Source organism: Vidua chalybeata, chromosome 4 (assembly GCF_026979565.1).
Source record: "Vidua chalybeata isolate OUT-0048 chromosome 4, bVidCha1 merged haplotype, whole genome shotgun sequence".
Lineage (NCBI taxonomy): Eukaryota > Metazoa > Chordata > Aves > Passeriformes > Viduidae > Vidua > Vidua chalybeata.
In genome coordinates this window covers 26,578,316-26,592,110 of record NC_071533.1, presented here as the reverse complement: position 1 = coordinate 26,592,110, position 13,795 = coordinate 26,578,316, and the positions used below count along the sequence as shown (strand labels likewise).

Genomic DNA, 13,795 nt, shown 5'->3' with positions numbered 1-13,795 from the left:
CTAAATTATACACTAACTATCATGTCTATGGACTGAGCTTTTATAATTAGCCAATTTTTACAAATAAATACATTATATGTCTATTATCCATGTTATTGCTTGTTAATAGGATTAACACTCATGGCTCAAGGGGGAAAAAAAGGCATGTGATAATTAGCCATTTCATCTCACATGCGTTCAGATCATTATTCCTTTCATACTATTGACCCTTCTCTGATGCCTCACACAGCAGAGCTGCCAATATGAAAGGAGATCGATTTTCACCCTCCCTCCCAGTCTACAATTTTTCAAAAGTTATAATAATGGTTTTTATTACCATAGCATGATTTCCCCTTCCTGGTAAATCCTTTCAAACACTGGCACATAGCACCATCTTCCAGTAAAACACACTCTGCATTGACATAACATTCTAGTGCAGTGCAGTCATCTTCATCTATAGCATAAGCAAAACAAAAACAAAAAACAAACCAGTAGATGTATTTGCAAATATCAAAGGAGGTAGTGTATATCTATATTACAGATAAACAAAATAAGAAAACCAGAACATACAGTCAAAGTTTGAAACAGCTCTCCAGGATTAATAATGACAAGCCAATACAATCAGTGCAGCTGTTCCTTGTCTAGATGGAGTTGACATTTCATTCAGTCTCAGGATTTCTGAATATTTTATTCAAAACCTATTGCAAAAGTTAATGCTCTAATGTCATCAGACATATGTAGAATTCAATGGGTTTGTTTTAACTTTTTTTAGAGGAATGCAATATACTTAAAGACCTAAAGGAGAGACTTTCTCAAGTGTTCCAAATTAGAAATGCTTGTTCTCTAGACCAGGATAAGATTATCAATTTTTGTTGATGTAGCCAAGGAATATAGACACAAACAAAACAAGCAGTCCTACCTGGAATAATTGCACAGACCCAAGTTCTTGTTAGAAGATTAAGAGCATGAATACCACCAGTCTCAACAATGAACCTCTCTTTCTTTAAGGTCTGTTACTTCTTTCTGCTCTATAAACCTGAGGCTCTGAGGCTGTTCAGAGCCTCAGAGTAAGCATAAGGGAGATAACCATCAGACTATACCTGATACCATGATTTCAGATGTAAAAAAAATTATTTTCTGCTTTTCCCCACTGTCTGCACCCTTAAAAATCCCAGTGCTCCGTGTGCTCTGGAGTACAGTCTCTGGTGGTGGCATTGGCATTACCTCCTTGTGCACAGAGACACTTCCTGAAAAAGACAAGAAAAAATGACATGGACTATTTAAATCTACTGAAATAGCCATCTGATTTTCAAATACTTGTCTATTTTCCAATAATCATGGTGGTTTCCTTTTAAAATAACAATCAGTATCCTCCCAGACGAACCTGTTTCTGACATCAAATTATTCCTAAAAGCACTCACTGGTGAGTTTTCTCAAATACAGAAGACAAAGAATGTGACTTGTTGCTCACAATACTTATCAGCACTGCGCACTCTTTTTTCACTGCTAAAATGCCAAGGGAAAAATTACAGTGGTCAGACAACATGTCTGTTGTCTTGTTGTCCCAAGGACAGCATTCCAGCATTTTCATTCTTCAGAGAAATCATAATTTCTATGTTAGAGCAAGGTGAATTTTTCCAGTGCTACCTCTCACGATCCTCGAGGGTTTGAGGGGAGTCTTTTTGGGAACTGGAGGACTGTACCTGCTGTTGAGTTGGAAGAATCCAGAGCATGACAGGATTTTCCATCTTGAGTTTTCCCAAATCCTGGATGGCATTTGCAGTGGACAATTCCAAAACTGTTTTCACAGATCTGATCACAGCCTCCATTCTCATAAAGGCAAGGATTTGCCCCTAATGAAGAAAAATAGGAAAATTAACAAGCTGCTCCTTCAGTCAACATCTCTGTTTAGACATGCAGAGTTGAAGCAGCTGGAGAAAGAATAAGGACTGACAAAAACTAGGATTTTTTTTTTTGTAACAACAAATGCATATAGTAAAGCATAGATATTATTACCTAGCCCCTGTCAGGAAAAGAGATTCATGTACTATGTATTTAACGCAGGTACCGGATTTTTTAATTTCCTTTATTGTTTCTCCTTTGATATTTAGAGTCCTAATATTTCAAGGACATAAGGAACCTGTGATTACCTTCTCTCAATCCTGGTCTATTGCATTATTCATTTATGCTTACAGGGAGATTGTTCCCAACAGAAAATCAAATTATTTGATCAAAAACTAAAAAATCTCAAAAAATCTTTCCTCATGTCATTTGTTATTATTGGTGTGTATGGGGTGCTAATAGACTAGGATAAATAGGAATTAGAAGACTGTGGTAGCCTCATGGCAATTGATCAGCATCTATTCCTGAGCATGAACATAAATCTGTCAGCATTCCTGGGACACATGCCCAGATGATGTTTTCAATAAATGCCAGTCTGACTATGCAAGGCTTTTTAAAGAGCCTATTTCTGAGAAGATAATCTTCTATCCAAGGACATCTATTCTACTGGTATCAGTGAACAAGAGGAGGCTGGAAGGGAATGACTGCTTGATTTTTTGCAGTGTACCTGGTTTCGCCAAAGGATGAACTACAACCACTGATGAGGGTCTCAGCATGCTGCCTCGAAGACGTACCCTGTTTTGGCCGGTCTTCTTGTCCACCCTCACTAGTGATGGCCTAGCCCAGTCAGAAAACCACAGGTGGTCCTCAAACACCGTTACAGCAAAAGGGTGGCCTACAAAGACATTAGGTTTATCATTTCCACATCTGTAGAACACACACAAGAAACCCTGTAAAGGAAAGCATTGTCTGCACATAGATCAACTTCTAACACAGGGGCCTAACCATAGCCAGCACACCACTTTGATTTCCCACGGAGAGGGATTTGTGTCTGTGGACAATGGACCAAGGGCACAGGTTACTTGTGCTCTTAGCAAAGGAGGCTGTGACACTTGCCTGGCTCAGTACACACTCTATACTTCTGGTGACTTCCAACCAGATCTAGCTCACAAGATGCTTCTACCTCACACATCATCATTTCTTGAGGCAACCTTGGGACCAGCCTTTCAGAATTAGAGTACCTCCCTCCTCTGCCACTGCATGGCCTGGGCAGAGAGCTGCTGAGGTGCCACAGCCCCTTTTGCAGTCTTCACAATAAAAGGAGGAAAGGAGCTCATGGCATGTGTCATCCTGCATAAGCATCCTGGCACGGGGCAGCCTGGGAGCTACAGACCCTGCAGCCACTGACTCCTGGTAGGGCCCCAAAGCCAGTGTGCAGCCTCTGCATGTGCCCAGAGTACGTGCAAGTGCAATGCAGAGGGGCATATGACCAGCTAACATAAACCACAGGAGGCAATAGGTCATCCAGGTAACTTCTTCTCTTTTCACTGATGACAACAGGATCCTAGACATCAGCTTCAACCAGGCACCTAACAATTACAGGACTAACAGTAGCTGCAAGAAATTCCACCCCAAGTTCAGAGCACAGGAACTTTTCCTTGGTAGCATAACATTATCTGCACTAGGAAAACTCAGATCCCTCGTTTGACTTTCAGAGATAAGCTCAGCAATTCAGAATCCAAAGGACAATTTCATATAAATAATGGCAGACATAAAGATCTTTACAAAATGATTCTGACTCTTTCTAATCTCTCATGATAGAAAATTGTCATTAGTCCATATGGGACTATGCATAGGAATTTCCTGCTTTCAAGGTAGCCTTTGGGCAAGCTTTTTGCAATCAATGGAAGGTGCTATTCTTCCATGGACGCTATTCTTCCATGGATGTACACCTGGCTTCAGAGTGGATGCTTCCTGGCTGAAGAAGGTTTGCTTTGCTGTGATCCTTAGAGCCTCTGTGGCACTGCACTCTACTACTGCAGTCTGAGCCCCTCAGAAAGTATGTTATTTTAAGCACATGATTTTTATGGTCTGTGCTTTTGCTTCTTGGTGTAGACCTCAACTAGGTAGTGTTTGATTTCAGTAATGAAATTGGGATCTCAACATGTATTTTCTTAAAAAAAAAAGTTAAAAATCAAAGGCAAGAAAATAAAACAGCAGATAACCAATACAGATAACAATTAGAACCTTGGGAAAGGAGTATGTATGGATAAATTCACCTCACAAATAAACTGAAAAAAAACAGTCCTGGACAAAAAAAAAAATTCTAAGACACTGTGTAAGTGTTCTTTAGTGTTATTTGAAGAGTGTATTATTGGCAGCTAACTACCTCCACTGACCCATGCTTAATCACTGATCTTGATTCTTACCTTTTCTTTCCATTAAATTTGAACTACTAGACCAAGATCTAGATACTGTCCCCAACCAAACATTTCCTCACAGTTTTAGGATCTGTAGTTTGCTCTATTCATAAACAGCATTCTGCTTTGACCAGCAATTTATTCACCTCTTATTTTGCAAATACATTAAGGATTAAAATCAGAAGCATAGTGTCAGTCAATGGAGACAGCAGGAACAGTATAAATGCGACCCAGTGCCTAAACAAAAGGGATAGTTGTGTTCTTCGTTGCCTTAGGCAGCTTATTATGGGCTGTGTTACTTACAGCTGAAAATGGGATTAGGTGGAAGAGCAGAAATAATTTACCTGTTTGGCACGCAGCTCTACTGAATGAGCTCTCAGTACAGGGGCACTAGAGGGAGCTGCTGTTATAAAAATTCATGTTACAGCAGAGCACCTATGAAGAGGTGCCACCTTCCCGTCCTCCAGTGTACAGCTGTTCAACAACAAAAACTGAATTCCAGTCTTCACTAACAGCATTAGCAAATTATCAGAACATGCTTCTCTAAATTCATCCCCCTACAGGTCTTCAGCTCTTTCACCTTCTCAAATACAGATGTTCATATCCTTTTCTCTCACCTCCAAACAGCTGTATCACTGCTCCTTTCTCATAATCCATGTTCCTATAGTGCCCCTAGCTCTCCTTCTCTGTTTTCTCCCTGTAAGGCACTGTCTTACTCCTTGTGGAGAAGCAAAATGAAACTTTGATCAGATTTCAAGGTCCTCCTTTGCAGATCTGCCCCATTCCTGGTGGAGCAGTTGCCACGGGAGCAAAGGGAAGAGAGAAGGCTGGAAAGTGTCTCTCCTTGGGCCTTTTGATGTCTTATAAACTGAAGAACACTGATTCCTCCAGGACCTCACTTCACTCACCTCCAAAGGACTGGGAGGGTATCTGGCTTAGGTGATGAACACAAGCCTTCCCAGAGCGCAGACTAGAACAGAGGCTGCTCAACAGAGTAACCTTAAAGTTACCCACAGCAGTCATGGTATTGAGCTATGAGTCCTCACTCTGCCCATGTCTTGTATGCTCACCTACAAAATGGTCCCCAGAGAGATCCCATGATCAAAAGGAATTGTCCTCTCCAGAAACTAATTTGCCATGTACAAGATTCTTAAACACATGGTTTACTTTGGACGTGGTACATCATCAGTTCCTTGTTGCTAACACCTCTGTTCTCTTGCTCCAGAACAACACAGTTATGTGTCAAGCAGTAGAAATCTTAGCCATAAAAACTACCAGCACATTGTAAAATCATTTTTCATTTGGTATCTGTTGTGTGTTTAGAATCCTTCTGGTGCTCAACATTGCAGATACAGGTTTGCTCTTCAAGGACCTTAAAAACCCAGATTAATTCCCTTTCTTCTTATGTCAGTATAACTCACTGATGCAATCAACACTGCAAAACCTGAATTAACTAAGCAGCCATGCATGGGAAAAGCAAACCACATTTTAAATTTTTTTGATTCTTTTCATTTTTTTGTGAAGGCAGAGAAGTTCTCTGTGCAATGCAAAGTGATTATTTCGTAAAAGCAGAGAGTGTTAGAAAGACGTGCTTTTGCTAAAACGAATAAAAGTCAGCTGGGTAATAGAATGAAGAACTTAAGTGCTGTCATTAACCTGAACATAGCATGGGATATATAGCACAGCAGCTGGCCGGTAGTTTTCATGCACATACGCAGATACACATACACATGGACCAACAGCGGCAGGTAATTATCAACCCCAAAGCCTCACCTACATCATTCTGTGCAAGAATTCGACGACCAGAACCATCCAGGTTTGCACTCTCAACCACAGCCTGTTTAGCATCACACCAGTACAACTTGTCAGCCAAGTAGTCGAGAGCTATCCCACTGGGCCACACCAGGCCAGTGCTGGCTACGACCCGGCGATCGAAGCCATCTAATGAAGAGCTGTCAATCCGTGGATTGACCCCCATCTCAGTCCAGAATAATCTCCTTCAGAAAACAAAATGAATACAGGAAGTCAGTAAGTAAATGTTTGTTCTTCTCTGCATGAAGTTATTTCAAAGCAGAAAGGTCAGATCAGAGCAATAGAGCCCTGGCCCATAGGAGAAAAAGTGCACGCTTCAAGCAAACATATTGGCTGCTGATCTTTTCACGCCTGCCATAAGACTCCAGGTGATTGCACTGGGACTTATGCAGAATCCTCACCCTGTTCACTGGCATGAAACCTCTGGAAAACTACTCCTGACTATGTTAACTGCCTCAGCTCTTCATACCTGCTTTTTGATTTTCCATGTGACAACTGATGGTGTTTTAGCAAATCCAGACAAGAGAAAATGATGCATTAGCCAGACCCTTGTCTAAAGAGGGATACAACAATAAACAAAACTAAAATTACCCATTACCCATGGAAAACAAGCAAGAGTAGGCATGTTGTTTAAAACAAATACACCAATATCAGGTCCAGAATCCTTCTTCCTTTAATAAAATCATGATTCTCAGGGTCTCCCTCTAGAGTCCTGTGTGTTACTCACTGAGTGTTTAGCAGTTTTCAATGAACAGAGAGTGCTAGAAGGCAACTCAAAACAGGGATAGCTATAATTGCAAATAATGTCTGAAGTTTGGGCTCATCTTCCCAGGCATAAGTTGCCTCTGTCAGGTTTACTGAAATAACCCAGGGATTCACTTAGCTTTAGTTACACAAGCAGTTTTGCTCTAACTAGAGCAGTTTTGCTCTAACGAATGTGTTTCACATTCCTCTTTAATATTACAACAATGGACATTGCCATAATGTTTGTTCATCCTTTCACCCTTAACTTTCTAAAAAGGAAGAAGCTTTTAATGATCTTTCCTCCTCCCTTTCCCCTTGCATGCTTTGCCTCTACCAATAATGCTACTAAACAATCTGGCAGCACCTACCTTTCTTCAGAGTTTTCCTGCAAAATGTTTCTATAGCATTCAAGCTCTACTGAAATATTCTTTCTGGTCTTTTATGGGCAGAGGCAAGCTAGCAAAACACCCTCCCCAAACCTGCTTCTTTCTTATTCATCAGTAGTTAGTTATAGCAGGATACAAGCATCAAAACAAAATTTAAAGAACCAGATTTAAAATGCTCCTGCTACAAGCATATTGATTAAAAATCCATGAGACTTTGCCATTGATTGAAACAGCCAGAATTTCATCAAGAGTTTAAACACATGGGATCATTTCAACACTAGTTAGGAAGCTACAAGGTGCATTTAAAACAAAAAATCTCCAGAACAGTAAATTAGGTTTAGTTTCCTCTGAAACTGAAACATGGACCAAAAATAAAAAAGGCAGTTTTGTAAGCACAGCTGGTTAAAAGTAATTACCTTCTTCACACTACTGGATATGGAACCATCCAAATTTGTAGTGTGGCACCTACAGCTGTCAGTGACCTCAGTTGCTCATGCTTATCTTTGGCTTAAACTGCATACAGTATCATTAATGCTCCAATTACTTTCTTCTAAAATCTATATGAGAAATGAACATGACCCAGCTCATGAAAGAAACCTTGCAATAAAACATTACACTTCACACAGCTCTGCAAGGCAATGACTAACCCAGCATAAGGCTAATGCATATTTTGACTGCCAAAAGGGCAAAGCTTGCACACTCATTTTTAAAAATCATCCACAAGAATTACATGATTTATTGTGTTTATCACTCCTTACTTAGCAAATGGGTGAATGGCAATCCCTCGGGGCTGGGAGAGATCCTCCCAGATGATCATTTTTCTTTGCATTCCATTCAGATTGCTCCTTTCAATGCACACCTTCCTGCAACACACAGAGCACTGTTAGGTCCTCCCTGCCATCTTTTTAATTACCTTCTTGGGCTGAATGTACTATGACTTTGCATTGCTTTAGTTTAGCTGTAATAAATAATTCCACAGTGACAGGAAGTAATCCTGCTGATGTGGGATGTCTAGTTGTTTTATCAACAAGTAATTCATGTTACAGCTTCATTATCTGCTCCAGGGCATGATGATAAAATACCTGCTGGTCTGCAGAAGACATGAAGTTCTCCTTCTTTGGGTGAATAATGAATTGCAAGTATGATCACTAATAGATAAATGCTAGCTTTAAAAGGAGTCAGGAGAAAAACACTCCTAACTGAATACCATTATCAAATGTGTAAAGAATTTTTTTAAACAGTACTTTTACATAGCATTTTTCATCCAGAAATCACTGGTCATTTTACATATTACATCTATTTTGCAGGAAAGACTGAGGCTAGGGTTCTAAAGATTACTCATAAAATCTGTGACCAAGTCAAGTATAGAATCCACATTGCCAATCTTTCAATTCACCTTTTTTCCAGAAAACTGATTTTATTGCTGCAATATTCATCTTGCCAAACAAATATCAGCCTCTACCTGCAAGCAAGCCTACAGCCTTCCATGCCTCTTTGAACCTTCAAAAAGAGGCCCCACAGAGATGGAAGGAGAAATATATTCCTGCAAATGTGAAATATAATCAGGTAAATGCAGTGGGTGAGAAGGAAGTTGCAGGTTCAAAGTCTCATATTCCCCCTGGATCTCCTGACTTATGGAGAGAAGTACCATAATCTCCCATTTCACAAGAAACACTGGCATATTTCTACAGCACCTCAATCATGTGACAATATTGTACCCAAAAGCAAGGAAGTAGACTAGCAGAATATTTTAAATGGAGAAGGAGGGTGGTCTAAACACTCAAAATTACTTTCTATTTACTAATGAATTATGGATCATATTGAAAGCTCATGACCACTCTTCAAGGAGTCTTCGCTATCTGTTGTGATCTGAAACTGCCTTTTCATCAAAGGTCAGTTTTGTTTCCCTCTACATATAAGCTTAGGTATCAGCTGAAAGGTGGTCACATTGTCTGGCAGTAGTCATTCCTCTTTTATCAGAGATAATTGACAAAGACTCTCCAATAACATGATTCTAGCTGCCAACAGCACTGACTTCTGCCCATGATGTAATCAATACAGTAATATTCTTTCTTATATGTATATATGTGTGTATGTATATATAGATATAGATATAGATACACAAAGATAAACCTATACACACATACTCACATGCAGCGTATGTATGTAATAAACAGTGTAAGGAAATATATTCACATGCACATGTGCACATACCTATATGTACATATGCAGTGCATACTTTAGATTCCTTGCAACTGAGTCCAAACCCTTGCTTCTTGGAAAGACAAAGATAAAAATACAGTATCAGACTGCAAGTGAACTTCCAGCATTTTAGCTTTAAAGAACCTTCCAACATATATACTTGAAACTAAAACTACCCAATCAGAATGTGAAGCACTACAGAATTAGAATGATATCTCAGCTATTTCTGCATCACCAGTCATTTATTCCAAATATTTTATGGCATGCTTCAACATAAATGTACTGTGGAGCATGTACCCTCTGTCCGTCCAGTACAATTTACGGTTAATCCAGTCCACAGCAAGGCCTTCGGGTGTATCTATAGCTCCATGAACAACCTTTTCACGATCTGAACCATCCAGATTAGCTCGTTCTATCCATTTCAAGGCAGTGTGGGCAAAGTAGACCTGTGAATAAATAACAGGCAAGGTGCCATTAGTTCTCATCTCACTTTCTACTCTACCTCCTCTGTCTAGTAACTCCATTTCTAAAACACCTTTTTCATCTGGAAAATTCCCTAAACTGCTTATTCACAAAAGGCTGCACAGGTAACCCGTGATCCCTGATCAAATAAAAAGGCACTTATCCTTCAACCAGGATGACTTCTACAGGCAGCTTGTGCTTAGCTGTAAATCCTGGTTGCCCTACATACAGCCCACTGAATATCCTGTAGTTTTGTTCCAGCCAGCAGCTACTTCACATGAAGCACAGCTGAGGAATCAAAAGTTGGAACAGGCAGAAAAAAGCACATTGTCATTTCACTGGCTGCTCACATTGAAAAGGAAGAAGTGTGGAGAAGATAGTAGCACTTTATGTATATCAAGGAGCTGGGAAGGGGAAAAGGAGTTATAAAATTTACTTGTATTTCTTTCCACTCTTTTATTGTGCAGCTATCTTAATTTTTTACTAGATGTCTATTCTGTAAGGCTCCAACATTTCCAGAAGAGGTTTCTTAGTTTGGGGTCAAAAGAAAAGTTCTTTGCTGATAGGGAAACTAGGTTTGCATTTTCCAAGGATGTGTAAACTTTGACTTGCATCCCAATACCAGAGGATACAAACACAGTATGGCACAACCATATCAAAAGTAGTGCTGAGGCTTTCTTTGGAAATTGTAACAGCAAAACAAATGACTTTGCCTTGATGCTGGCCATGAGGTCAAACAAAACAGGAGGGAGCCTCTAGCCTTAGCCCAGCTAATTCAACACTCTGGGAGCACAGAGGGGTGCTGCCTTGCCACTCAGCTGACACGACCAGGCTCCTGCAGCCTGGCTGGCCCCCTGCATGTCCCCCCACCTCTGTACTGCTACCTAACAGCACAGGAGGGGATCCCAGGTGCACACCAGAGTCACCTGCACAGCTGATTCACACTTGGCACAGTACAGGGCAACTGCTGCCTCTCCAGCAGAACCCTATTTTGGGAGCAAGTGGAGATGTTCCAGAAGTGCCTGAAGTGCTCCTCCTGTAAATGCAGATCTGGTAACATTCATATTTGTTTAGCTGGATCCATCTGGGCCTTGAGATGCTTCCAACAACTTAACTGAGCTCCTCATCAGCTTTCACTGTACCATCCAGTATTTCTTTGCAACACTTTTACAGTGTACATAAGTCTCTCTATGGGAAAAGATAACTTTCTGCCACAGAAGGTTTAGCAAAGCACAGCTGAACTCCTATTCTTCCCAACTCTGCAGGCAAGGAGTAGGACATTAGGATGTGGCCACACAGACAAACAGGTCTTTATACAGAGAAGATTCCTGTTTCCAACAGCACTATCTAGTATGTGATATGAGCAAATTTTGGAAGAGCAATAGACTCTGTGAGCATTCAGCAGTTTTGGTCAAGAATATCAGGACATGGGAAATAATTCTTGTTAAGATTACTCCAACATTTAGTAGGGAACATACAGATTTAGCTGGATAGGAAAAAAGATACTTTTGCTTGTACCACTACACAGTGGGAAAACCCCACAATATATTCCCAGAAAACAACGCTGCAGTCTTAATGGAGAAAACTCACACAAAAGTTCTTTGAAATTGAAATCATGCCTGACGTGAATTTACACATCCAAATTCTTTGTGAACTATCATTTTCAATGTACAAAAAAGGAATACTTAAAGGATGAAACTCTTCAGCTAATGTTTGGCAGCCTATACCAGTTGTGCTCCTAAACAGGCGACAGAACAACGAGCAGCATAATGCGTAATCCAGATCACTGACAGAGGAAAGGTTAAGGCACATGAAAGTTCAATCCTTTTGTCCTTGCAACACTCCAGAATCCTCTCATTTTTAATGCCTTACCTTATTTTCCACTGGGTCAGAGTCCAGTGCTAAGACTACTCCCATCTGCCAGTCAAGTAAACTTGTGTAATCTGTTCCATCAAAACTGATCTGGCGGATATCTTGGCCATTTGCAAATAACAGAAATGGCTTAGGACCTGTTAATTAAAATTTGCCAGTATGTTAGTTGCACTAATTTCAAAGTGATCTCTAACTTGCATTACTACATAAGTAGCGTTGTAAATAAGTAACAGTAAAAGACAAAATGAGAAACAAAGGCAAAAAGAAATTACGACAATTTTCCTACACTCCACTTGCCTAAGAAATTAAAGAAAAATATGAATATAAGTTTACAGCATCAGCCTCGACATTTTTGACAAAAGGAGTCACTAGTCCTGCTGCATTTCAAACTGAGTGCCTTAGCTTGGAGGCAATCATCTCCCTACATTTCACAGCATCACCATAAATGCCAGAATAACTTGAATTTTGCATATGGAGAAGTATTTTGTAATAAAAGCAAGAAAGATACTGTCCTCCAAATTAAAAAAAAAAAAAAATACACCGCTTTCCCCTTATTTCAGGCACAAATCAAAAACTTCTTTTCCTCCTCTCTCTTTGGCAATTGCTTATACCTTGCTGATCACCAGACTCTGCCCTTTTCTCAGAAGGAACAGAAGGGTCTGGAATCCAAAAGTGCACATCAAACATCTCAGCTTCCTGGGGCCAGTGGGGGAGTGGTCCTTGTATGGAAAGTCCTTTAACAGACTATTCCCTATCCCATTCACCAAATACAGAGATTTCAGCCCCAGTTCTGTAACACTGGGCAGGAACTATGTCCATATTTATGTGAAGGCACAAAACCTTGTGTACTGCAGGACAGGCATCCACAATATGGCAGCCTGGAGTGAAATGCTGAAGATGGGTCGCAGATTGAACTTTCTGTGAAGGAGACAGAACCATATACTGGCGCTTGTTCTGGTTTATTTCCAAAATAGCTTGTCTTTCCTAAAATCTAATACTTCCCAAGTTTCACAGAGTAACCTAAAATCAGTGCCAAAAGGGATCCCAGTTGATCCACCTTAAAGAATTCAAAAAAGTTTGCGTTTATTGGCAAAAATATGCAAACATACCAAGACACCAACCTATAGCAGTGCAGTGCTTTCTGTCTCGCTGAAGCTTATATCCAGGAAAACAAGCACACTCCCAGGAGGATGGGCTTAAAGAAGAGCATATCTGACTGCAGCCACCATTATCTGGAGATGTGCAACCTTAAACAGAGCATTTGTAAAATTTTACTGTGCCGTTCTAAAAAAAAATAAAATACAACAAAATCAGAGGTATAAGAGAATGGTTCACTCTGCTCAGGATTTCTACAGTGCAAATCATCTCAGTGACTGGTAGATTTACCAAAATCTGAAAGCAGAAGCCTAGTGAAGTGAAAGCAAATTAGTAGTAACTTGTTCCAGAGTTTTCCTGAAAACTTACAACACAAGATGTTGTGTTGTAACACAAAGTGGGAGGGTGGGATACATAAAGAGAGAGGGTCTTTCATGTGTTTCAGAGAACTCTTCTCCCATGCAAATCTCATCTACATCAGAGTAATAAATTTTATGAGACTTTTCACTCCATGCAAAGAAACAGCAAATTAATGCCATTGTCTCCCCAGAAGTTAATTAAGCTAGGATGACAAATTGATACTTTCTAAGAAAAAACAAGATTACATGTAAAAATAAACCATTCTTTTGTTATTTTTTCTGTTATATTCTCAATACCAACACGAGCTAGCAAAACAGAAATAATGACTGAATCTATGTATAAAGTACAGTCCACAGTATGAAAGGGATTAAAAGTGAAAGAGGATTTTTCACAGCAGAAGGCTGTCAGTAATGGAGCTATCTTGACCCCTAAGACTGAAAAGATGCAGTTGAGAAGCTACAGTCCCCTGAATTTGGAAAATTGCTGAAGTGGGGAATTACAGACTGAGTGTAGCAGCTTCAAGTATTGTGACTGCAAAAATTCCATTTGTGAGTAAGTTAGAGTCTGAATCTGGAGTGCATGATGCCAATAAAATTATCACCCAAGCCTTAATTTTGTACA

The 13,795-nt window shown here is 40.0% G+C and overlaps 1 protein-coding gene across 1 annotated transcript in view; it reads right to left on the bottom strand.

Annotated features, from left to right (window-relative positions):
• The window catches only part of EGF (epidermal growth factor), a 58,174-nt gene that overhangs the window by 18,230 nt on the left and 26,149 nt on the right, over positions 1-13,795 (bottom strand). The window contains exons 10-18 of the mRNA XM_053941852.1: positions 12,841-12,966; positions 11,720-11,856; positions 9,683-9,831; positions 7,942-8,046; positions 6,015-6,238; positions 2,549-2,716; positions 1,683-1,832; positions 1,080-1,226; positions 317-433 (exon numbers count right to left, since the gene is read on the bottom strand). Of these exons, the coding sequence (XP_053797827.1) occupies positions 317-433; positions 1,080-1,226; positions 1,683-1,832; positions 2,549-2,716; positions 6,015-6,238; positions 7,942-8,046; positions 9,683-9,831; positions 11,720-11,856; positions 12,841-12,966 (1,323 nt within the window). The remainder of the gene's footprint in view (positions 1-316; positions 434-1,079; positions 1,227-1,682; positions 1,833-2,548; positions 2,717-6,014; positions 6,239-7,941; positions 8,047-9,682; positions 9,832-11,719; positions 11,857-12,840; positions 12,967-13,795) is intronic.